We start from the raw sequence: 11249 nt of genomic DNA, 5'->3' as shown, positions 1-11249 counted from the left end.
CCTGGAACTCACTCTGTAGACCAGGCTGGCCTCGAACTCAGAAATCCGCCTGCCTCTGCCTCCCAAGTGCTGGGATTAAAGGTGTGTGCCACCACTGCCCGGCTCCCCTCAATATTTTTATACAAATGTTTGCTTCAATACAGTCAAAACCACAGAGGGGAAATTCAATCTGATATACTGAGGCAGACTTGTAGGGGAGAGGGTAAAAATTCTATGGAAAGAAGTAATGAACCTGAGAATGGAATGACTGACTGATGTGCTCATCCGAGAAGGGCTGAAGCAACCTTGCTGTAGTGGGTCTGCAATGTGCTCTTGCTGCCGGAGCCAGCACTTACCTGGTGTGGCGTCTTGTGTGACTTTAAGGGAGTACAGCGTGGCAGCCAAGCCAGAACCGTAAGAGAACACTCCAATCCTCTTCCCTGCCAACTGCTGAGGTGAGTACCTACGGAAGGAAAAGAGGCACACGTAACAGGCACGCACTACAAAGTGCTGGGAGCCACATACACGGTCCATGGCAACACAGGATCTAACCTGAAGCTGTTTACTTTGCCTACATGGCCCAGGCTGAACTTGCACTAAGTCTTCCTGGCTCAGGCTCCTGAATGTTGGAATTATAGGTGTGTGCCACCGTCCCCTGCTTAATTTAATGTTCTTGAGGACCTAAGAGTTTTCATGCTGCAGTAAGCAATCTGTCTTGAGGTTTTAGTATCACACTGCGTACTCAGCTTATATCTTTTAGGAAATGATGGGACTCAATAAACTATTAAAGCACTCATAAATCCTCATCATTAGAGACTTGTGGTTCAATTGTAAGTAAAGAATAATTAAAACAGGAGCCAGGGAAGTCTACATGATATTAACAAACGCTCAGCAAAGAGCTGCAGCTTTTCCTGTCCTTCAGACCAGCCCTGAGGACAAAATATCATTTATAGAAAAGGGGTGTCGGAGAACAGAGATTTATACTTACTGTGCCAGGACAGAAGCCAGGGAACCATAGACAGAGGATGTGTACATATTTCCATTCTGATTAGACACAAGCAAAGATGCCTTTGTTTTCTGGTTGAATAGCTCAGAACTAGCCTTCATAAATGCCTTTTCCACATCTCTGTCAAAGTAAGTATCTTCTAATTTAACGTCCCTGGAAGAGTACATTAAGAGATAATTTTATATAGTATTTAAACACCATGTTTTTATTTTATTAGTAGCTGTCCTAATTAATACTCAAAATCTTCAAATGTATAGGGCTTTGTTTCACCATTTTAAAAAGTCAGGGAGCAACACTGTAATTGCATAAATGATATTATCCAACTGTACAGTTCTATGGTCAAGTAAAGACAACTTGATCCTGATCAGCTGATAGACTAACAGACTCGCTCACACTTTCGAGTCACTAAACACAGCGTACAAGTCACTCAGATCCAGTCACGGCTATCCATTTAGTTTAAAATGTCGTGACACGGGAACAGAAGCCCATCAAACAGAGAGGACAAGCGTGAGCTCAACCTGTGCGGCATACTAGGAGTCTGAATGCAGAGGAAGGCTCACTCCTGCTACACTGCAGGTCGGCCCAGGGCAAGAGGACCGCAAAGAGGAGGAGATAACGCAGCTTGGTGTACACTGGTGCTTCTGTGATTACAGTATTGTGCTGATAACAGTGAGGCTGGAGCTAAAAACAGACACCAGAAACTTAAGTAGAAATGACTAAGGATTTTGTGTAGATAAGCCAGCTATTACCATTAAATAAATAAATAAAGTTTTTTTGTTTGTTTGTTTGTTTTTTGAGATGGTGTTTCTCTGTGTAATCCTGGCTGTCCTCAAATTCAGAGATCTGCCTGCCTCTGCCTCCCAAGCGCTGGAAGTAAAGGTGTGGACCACAACCACTCAACTAGACTAGGATGTTTTCTGACTGTATCTCTAGGTCTATACATATAAATACTTATAAAATAGAAATAAGCACATTGTAACAGCGTTCTTACCCAAAGGCTTCCAGTCCACTGTAAATACTGTTCTTATCTCTGTTTTGATCATTAAGAAAGTCATTCAGGAACATCCGAGCTAGAGATTTCTGCACCAGTTTACAATATGGTGAATGAAAGATCATGAAGCCAAAATCATTCAGGGTGAAATCTTTATCCTTTCCCTCTGAAAGAGAAGACCAAGAAATGATGACATCTACAGAAGCCAAGAAACTGTGCCTTAGCTTTGGAATAGGCTAGGACGCTCGTATCTTTATTTACTTATTAATTTTAAGAAATAAAACAAGTTTATGTACTACATTGCAAAGAGCAGGGCAGGTGGCAACAGAAGAGCCATCTGCCTGTGTCCTTAAACAGTGACCCCAAATCCTGTCTAATTAAATTTCTCAATAGTTTGAAATGTGGATTTAGACACTCGGCTATATATAACTGTATCACTCATTTTCAAATGAGTCATAACATATTAGCAGATCAGTTGGATCAGCATTTCTTTCTTTTTTTTTTTTTTTTTAATTATAGAAAAAAAAAACCCCAGCAAACTGCATTTATTTGCAGCGTGGGTAATTTCTGTTTCTGTTCAGTATATACATATATACAGTATACCTACTGTGGGGTTCTACCTGAAATCTCACTGGCCTCTTAAAAACACAGTGCTCAGCCTGACGTGGACATGCCTGTCATTCTAGCACTGGGGAGCCTGAGGTAGGCGGATCCTGAGTTTGAGGTCAGTTCAGGTTACAAAGCCAGGTGTCATCAAGAAACACTCTTGTTAAATAATGACATTTAAAATATACTGCTAAGTAAATATAAATAGCGCTATACTGTTACATGTTTAAGCACTAGAATGCTTCTTTCTCATGGCCACTCTATTCCTTAATATTTGTTACAAATATTTTTAACCCTTTCAGCTCTAAAAGCCAAATTTTAATAAGGAAAAAGTAACTTTTTAAACAGTAGTCTCTGAAAAATGGTTGAAAACTAAAACCTCATTTAAACACTTTTCTCAAAAAAATTAACAAAGTTCAAATGACTTTTGTAATATCACTGAAAAGTCAACTTAAGTTTTAAGAATAGCTCAGTGGAAATACTTGTGTCTTTACCTAAATTACATATAGCCAGAGACTATGGAAAAATAATATTTAGCACATGAAGAAGTGGTATGAAGATATTAATGAAGGTTGTTCACAAAGATTCTCATTCCAGTCACATTACGACACTGCCCTCCAGACACCAAACACCAGAACTGGTTGGAGGAGAACCCACCTTTCTGCCACTGGGCACGGATCTTCTTGCGGTAGACGGAATAGCAGCGATCCAGGGCGCTGAGGTAGCACTGTATGGAGAGCTTTCCATCGACCACAGGGTATTCAGAGAGCATGTCGGGCTTGTAGAAGTCATAGGCATGCTGCATGTGTGTCCCACGGAGCCCTTCAGAACCAAAACAGGAGATGATACAGGCCTGCTTTGCCATTTAGAAGCATTCCAGTCAACCCTTAGCACCTCAACACAGGAAGTGCAAGGTGAAGCCAATATAACTTAAATAAAGCCCAGGAGCACCATGGGGACCAAGACTCCAGCAAGTTTCCTAACTGGCTCTAACTAGGAAACACTGCTGCCATCTTGAAGATAAATGAACTAACCAATGACTGTGAGCACGTTACTGCTCTTACTTCTTCAACTTTACCTCAGCCCATTTTACTTCTTTGTAAAGGGAGGACAACTCTGCCTTTCGGCAAATCGATACACAGAAGGCTCCTGGCAACCAATAAACACTCAGCAAGTAGTAGCTTCTATTACTTCTTCTATTACTGTATCCACATTTCTCAGAACACTGTGTGGGCTGGGGATAAAGCTAGACATAGAACGCTTGCCTAAATGGCGTCTCAATTACTCACCTCGGTCAAAAATTAGAGGAGCATTTGGCCCGATTAGCAGGGCCACAGCTCCAACTCCACCCGTAGGTCTGGCATTTCCTGTGGCATATATAGCAATGTCTCCTGCAACTACCAGAGCATATCGTCCTGAAAAATGTAATACAAAAGTGATTAAACTCACAAAATCATGCATGTGACCTCAAGTCTGTTATATTTTCTCCAGAATATGCTTTCCATGAATTAGTAAAAGAAAAAAACCAGAAAACATTCTGTCTGAATTTTGAACGGATTGTTTTGTCCAAGTCATATCCACTGAAAGTCAGTCATCTTTTAAATGTATCTGGACTAGGCTTAACTAGTACTAGCTTGCACACAGCACAGACTAAACGGCCACTGGAGGGCTGGGATACTGTTCATTACCAGAGACCCTGGATTCTACCCTCAAAGAGGGCTTTCTGCATGCGCATGTCCCTGTGCGCATTCTGTTTGCTTGCTTGCTTTTATGTTTCCGAAGGCAGCCACTGAACGTACCATCCCAAGAGCTGGACTCGATCCAGTTCACGGCATTGAAGACTGCGGCTGTGCCCCCATAGCATGCATTGGTCGTATCTATTCCTTCTATGTCTGTATTCCCAGACTCCTCAAACAGCTGCATCAAGTTAGACTTCACTGATTTTGATTTGTCGATGATTGTCTCTGTTCCGACTTCTAGCCGCCCAATGCAATCATAGGAGAGGTTATGTCTCTCCATCAGTTTCTGAACCACAGTCAGGCAAAGAGAGTTGATGTCTTCTCGATCCGTGCAGAAGCCCATCCTGGCCTGGCCCAGACCAATGGTATACTTTCCAGCATCTACACCATCGTATTTTTCCAACTCAGCTTGGTCAACATATTGAGAAGGAAAGTAGATTTCAAGGGCAACGATTCCCACATCTTTTGGCCAGCAAGCCTCCGCATTCAAAGGAAGTGACCCAGGCATGGTGAAAGAGCTGTACAAAGACAAACAGAAATGTGGCTTTGGATTTTAAGTTGCTGACTTATCAAGTTCAAGGCTGCAAAACAGATGGTGAGAAATCAAGTCACCTGGACCACTGAGGTTTCTCTAAGTTTGGTGCATTGTACTGGGGCAGTCAGCGATAAATATGTAAAGCAGAAACTCATGAAAGGAATACAATTTGCTTGTTTGAATTGTAACCTTTTAGGAAGGCTTCTACCTTACTCGAAACTTAAGAGTCAAAACATGATTTTAAGGCTCAGCGGCAGAGGACTTACCTAACATGTATAAAGCCATAGGCTCAATCCCTAGCAACATACACACATGCATGCATGCAACCTTTCCATACGGTTTGCCTTAGAGAACTAAGAAACAAAATGACGACTCAAAAGTATGACTAACGGGCTGGAGCGATGGTTTAGTCGTTAAGAGTACTAACTGCTCTTCTAAAGGACCTGGGTTTCATTCCTCGTACCCACACCAGCTGGCTCACAACCTCAGGTGGCTCCAATTCCAGGGAATCTCTTGCCTTTTGGCTTTCACTGGGACCTGCACTTCAGTGGTACACAAAAAAACCCACGTAGACAGACAGACAAACATCCTAACAAATAAAATCTTTTTAAAAATAAATGAACAGGGCTGGTGAGATGGCTCAGTGGGTAAGAGCACCCGGAGGTCCGGAGTTCAAATCCCAGCAACCACATGGTGGCTCACAAACATCCGTAACAAGATCTGACTCCCTCTTCTAGAGTGTCTGAAGACAGCTACAGTGTACTTACATGTAATAAATAAATCTTAAAAAAAAATAAAATAAAATAAATGAACAACCAATCAAAAGGACTTTATTTGACACCATAAAAAAGTATAAACAAATCACTCACTGCCTAGATTTACTTACTTACCAAAAGAAACAACAATAACTAACTCTTTATACCACTGTCATCTGCCCTGGGACTAGTCATTTAACCTCGGAGCCTCAAGGCCTTTAGATGCTTTATTCATCAAGAAATGAAAAATCAATGTGGATGTTTCCGCAGAGTGTGTGTAGTGTAGAGGGGTTTGTTAGTACAGGCAGTGGTTACAAACCTCCTGGCTTGGCTGTGCGGACAAACCCCATGCAACTGAGCTCCTACAACATCCCAGTGCCCATGTTAGGCATGTATGTAATAACTGGGCGAAGCTGCATGAGGACTTTCCGCTCTGCATCCAGCTACACCATAGGCTGCCAGCCACCCGGCCACACTGCTTTGCTCTCTGCTACAGCATTTGTCATCTACTGCTAAACTGACACCAAGAGCGAAAAGTCAAGCACGTATGACCTACCCTCTGCCGCTCTATAACCTCTGGTTAATATTAAAATAGAATAAAAGGACAGGCTATTGCTACAGTGAGTTAATTATTGAGATGCTGGGGGAATATTTAAAATAGAAAAGCTTGGTCCTTAGAACATGAAATATTTTTATAGCACGAAAGTCTAAGGATATATTAAAACAGAAAAAAAAAAAAAAAAAGTACCTAGCAGCTAAGTTAAAAGACTGCGTTTTTGATAGGCTCTTACTCTCGAATCCAATTTGGTCTTCAAAGTCATGAAGGTGGGACCTCTCCATGGGTTAGTTTTTCTGGTTTGAGTCTAGGCTCCAGCATGGACTGGTAGTTTCTCAAGAAGACATCAGAGAACTAGCTGGCTCAAGCCTGCATGTGTGCATTCTGTCTCGGCCGTGTGAGGCAATGACAAGAAGGGCAACTTGAGCTGTACTCTCCAACTTTTTCTTTTTTTTAAATCTGTTGTTTGCTGTTTAATCCTTCCAGACTATGCACACCATGGCACTGTTTTCATATGGCACTAACTAGTTATGATATCCAAGGGGATTAAAAGATCCAGATGACCTCAACCACGTCCAAATACTTTGTAATCTCTTCATGTCTTAGACTTCTGTATACCCCATTTTGCCAAGCATAGTGTATGTACTGTTCAAAGGGAAAATAATAACTAAATGTAACGTCAATTATACCCTTTAAGCCCTAAATTACTGACTCTGGTTCAGTGCTCAATACATTAAAAACCCAACCTGCCATCACTAACAGAATTGTATTGTACATTTCAATACAAAGGGTTCATCCTAGTGATAGCATAGCCCCTACCTCCTAAATCTTCAGCTCCCTTTCTGTGTCTCAAATCAAAAGGAATGAGCTACTTCATACGCTGTCTATCAATTCTGTGACTATCTCAAGTTGGTCCCCACTTCACTAACTGAGGTTGAAATGATGACATGAAGGAGCAGTTTCTTACTAGGCACGGATTCTAAATTACATCCCTGGCATAACCCAAAGCAAAAAGGTCTACAACTTCATTAGGACCTATCTTTAATCTCAGCACCTGGTAGGCAGTGGCAGGTGCATCTCTTGAGTTTGAGGTCAGCCTGGTCTACAGAGTGAGTTCCAGAACAGCTAGGGCTGTTATACAAAGAAACCTGGCCATGAAAAAAAAGTCAATAAATAAATCAATGAATGTATTAGTTAATTAAAAGACAAAAGACCAACATACAGGGCACTGAATTCAATCTCCAGAACTTCAAAGAGAAATTAAATAGAGAAGGAAGCCAGTCCCCACACTTATGGATAGCATGTAGGTGGCGAGTCCTTCACAAAAATGTAGGTTAGCTCAAACAGCCCACAAGGCATCAAGTTCGTGGCCCTGATTATGTGTGTTCGTGCAAAGTTGTATGTACATGCTGTCTAATCTGGTTATTATTAATTCTCAGATACTTTCCAGTAGATAAGATGTTTTAAAAATGTTCCTGGTAAACAGATATCCATCCAATTTGAAATACAGCAGATGTTAACTTGGGGGCGGGAGGGAGCAACCAAACACCACCCAGCTAAAGTGGCTGAGGACTATGACACAGGTGAGAAGAGAATCACTTAGCAGTATTTAGAAGAGATGATATAACTTTCCACCTAAAATGTGACTGTTGGGTCTCCTATTAACCATGTGCTCTTATATCCTCCCAAATGCTAAAATAAACTGGTGGTGGGAGGGACTAACCACCAAAACCTAGACAAAGGTCAAAACACTTAAATTAAAATGTGCTGAGATCTGGCTTTTTGCTATGCTAAACACTGTTTGCTTCCAGAGACCCAGGTTATTTAGTTGACCTTGTCCCCCAAGTTATCCCTGATTGGTAAATAAAGATGCTGACAGCCAATAGCTGGGCAGAAGAGACATAGGCAGGGTTTAGGGTCCCTAGGCTTGATATCAGAGGAGCACCAATGAAGAGGAAGTGGCAGAAGATGGAGAAACTGCATGGAGTATAAATTTTAAAATAATGGCCATGTTGGTTGCTTAATTGGAGGTAAAAGCAGCCCATACAAAACATGACAATTATATAATGGGATTACTGGCTGGAAAAGAGACATAATAACATATGTCTGCCCAGCTCTTGTGCGGATTAAGGTTTGTTATAAATTAAAGGTCATATGTGTCTTTCATCCAGAAACTAAATGGCCAAAGGCGGTGTAGAAACCTTGGATTGGGATTACATTTTTTACAATAGTGTGCTGGCTCCTTATCTAGTCAGAGAATGAGATACTCTGTTTAATTAACTATTCATAAAACATACTTATTTAAATAGAATTTTGAAAATCTAACAGTTAAAAACATATAACTTAATGAGGCCACACCCCTCAGAACCAGAACGAGTCCTAACAAAGTCAGGCAAGAAATCTTGTCACTGCTTTTCTCAATGGCTGAGGCTGACAGGCTTTGGTGCCTTTGGCAGTCTCCTAGCAGAGCTCTGTACCCCATTCTGGGCTCTGTCCTAAACTAAACTATGCCTGGCAGTTTCTAGCTACTGCGGCTTCTCAAGCTTTTCCTTTGTTGTTTAGGGTCAGCATCTGTTTCTCCTGAGAAATTGTACTAAGATACTGTATATAATTAGAGTGATGATCTGCGGCTCTGGTCTATTCTCATAGTCTCACTCAGAGCCAGATAAGTGTCTTTTGAAACTATAATTTAAAAAGCACTATTGATGCAGAGTGCGGTGTCAAACTACTAAAATCTCAGCATTTGGAAGGCTGAGGCAGAAGAACTGAATCGGAGTAATCAAACAAGATCCTGCATCAAACTAACAAGCAGCAAATAAATAAGTAAGTAGATAAGCAAGCAAGCCACCCTGTGATTATTTCAGATTAAGTTATGTGGCTACATTTTATTATCTATATGTTTCATGTTATATATATATGTAAACACTAACTTTTAAATATAAAATTAGAAAGTCTCTAGACACATTTATAGCATTAACTAATTTCTAAAGGTAACATATAGTTTTAGGAAACTATGGTTCCAAGCGTGGTGGTACATGCCTTGAATCTCAGCATTTGGGAGGGAGAAGCAGGCGCATCCTTCCAGCCAGAGTGAGACAGTGAAGAAAGGAGGGGGAGGGAAAGGAAAAGCCCACATGGCACATACAAACTGTCACTAGCTAGGAACAAAATCGCACCCCTTAGAGGAAACACCTTCCTTCCGAAGCACGACGGGTGCCGTACCTGTGTGTAGGACAGAGAACTGTGGTCTCCAGGTCTGTCACTGGTTCCTCCTTCAGCCACTAGGAGTTTCAAATGAGAACTTCTTTTAAAGTCATAAGGCACTACGCAAATCAATGGCTTCAATTCAAAGAGTTACAACAGGGACTTCATTATCTATATATATTAAACAAAACAAAAAACCCAACCCAATTCAACAAGTGCGGTACTTAAAGTTTAGTCCTTATGGCAGCAGGATTGGTCCTGCTGAGGAACCATCACCTCACCATTCGGACTGCGAATGGACAAGGAGCTGGGAGAGGAATAGTCTCCTCTATAAACATGGGTCACCAAGAATCAGGATGAAGAAACAGAATTAAGGTCTAGAATGTCTACACTAAGGAGTCTTAGCAGTAATTTGTGTCTCTCGGAATCTCAACTTCCTCACCTGTAGAATAAAAGAAATACCCCATCCCTTCTCTTCCCCTGCTTACTCTAAAGGTCTACTGAGAAAATAAAACATGTGGGACCTGCTTTTTAAGACAAGACACCACTGCCGGGCAGTGGTGGCCCACGCCTTTAGTCCGAGCGCTTGGGAGGCAGAGGCGGGCAGATTTCTGAGTTCGAGGCCAGCCTGGTCTCACAGTGAGTTCCAGGACAGCCAGGGCTACAGAGAAACCCTGTCTGGAGGGAAAAAAGAATAGAAAAGATAAGGCACCACCGCTACCCCCATGGGAAGCAAATCCGATGAGCTACATCTATAGTCCTAGAATAAGTAAACCCCAAAATTTGTAAGAAAAGAGATTACTACATTGGGGGTGGGAGTCGATGAGGGGGATTTTGATTACAGCATTACACATATATTCAGAAAATATTTTATTTTTTTGTCTCAAATTATGCTATGGTCTCTGTAAATTAAGCAGGCCAAATCAAGACCATTTCTCAGAAGGGTAGAGTAACACTCCTTCCCATGTTGAAATAGACTCGCTAAGGTCTTGAAGCCATGACTGTAGTTTGTATCAAAGGCATTCCCTCTGCAGTGTTAACTCTACTCCTTTCCTACTTGTTTATTTTTGCAGTGCTGGGATCGACTCTTGGGCTCCTTTAAGCTAGTCAAACACTGGGCACACCCGATTAAACTAGAGAGAGAAAACGTGGGGGGGGGAGGGGAGAAAAAGACGAAAGAAAGAGAACCTGAGCACACACTAACCAGAAAGAACTAGAGAGGGCGGTAGGGCTAATTACAGGCAACATACAGGACATCCATACCATCTGGAAGAGAGAAGAGAGGCAGTAAATGGCACTTTGGAGAAAGCCCTATCAGAGAATTGTAAACAGCCACACCCACCACAACAAAGGCTTGGAGACCAGCAAATCACAATACAGGCATTCTGAATTTGGCCAAGACTGATGAGACTGTCTAGAATTGTGTCTACTTTCTTTGCCGAAATTAACTCAACAGGACTTCTTCTCTTAGCTCACTTTCCAGCCTTGATTCAAACAAGAACACAGATAAACTAATCTAGCACGCCCTGGTACTTGATTAGTGTAAGCAGTTACTGGCTGATCTATTGCATTGTTATTGGAGAAAACCAGGATATTTAGAGCATTCATCTTCCTTTAGGAGCACATAAGCAAACACTGTTATAAAGTCTTTAACCTCAGCTGTACACGTGTACAGCTCTCTTGTAAGTCATCTTTTCTACAAAACTTTCCTAGATAAACCAGTTTTCTAATCAAGGACCTGTATTCTTTTCTTTTTTTTTTTTTTTTTTTTTTTTTTTTTTTTTCTGTATAGCCCTGGCTGTCCTGGAACTCACTCTGTAGACCAGGCTGGCCTCGAACTCAGAAATAGGCCTGCCTCTGCCTCCCGAGCGCTGGGAT

At 41.6% G+C, this 11249-nt stretch overlaps 1 protein-coding gene across 2 annotated transcripts in view; it reads right to left on the bottom strand.

The window, feature by feature from the left end:
* Window positions 1–11249, bottom strand: part of Hmgcs1 (3-hydroxy-3-methylglutaryl-CoA synthase 1) — a 17720-nt gene that overhangs the window by 3503 nt on the left and 2968 nt on the right. The window contains exons 2-8 of one of the 2 annotated variants that reach the window (XM_021208163.1): window positions 9390–9448; window positions 4382–4839; window positions 3872–3997; window positions 3240–3404; window positions 1977–2142; window positions 968–1138; window positions 336–442 (exon numbers count right to left, since the gene is read on the bottom strand). In XM_021208163.1, the coding sequence (XP_021063822.1) occupies window positions 336–442; window positions 968–1138; window positions 1977–2142; window positions 3240–3404; window positions 3872–3997; window positions 4382–4829 (1183 nt within the window). In that variant the 5' untranslated portion in view covers window positions 4830–4839; window positions 9390–9448. The remainder of the gene's footprint in view (window positions 1–335; window positions 443–967; window positions 1139–1976; window positions 2143–3239; window positions 3405–3871; window positions 3998–4381; window positions 4840–9389; window positions 9449–11249) is intronic. The other variant, XM_021208164.1, reaches the window with a different exon arrangement.

This window comes from Mus pahari, chromosome 11 (genome assembly GCF_900095145.1).
Source record: "Mus pahari chromosome 11, PAHARI_EIJ_v1.1, whole genome shotgun sequence".
Classification (NCBI taxonomy): domain Eukaryota; kingdom Metazoa; phylum Chordata; class Mammalia; order Rodentia; family Muridae; genus Mus; species Mus pahari.
This window is presented reverse-complemented; position numbering and strand designations above follow the sequence as displayed.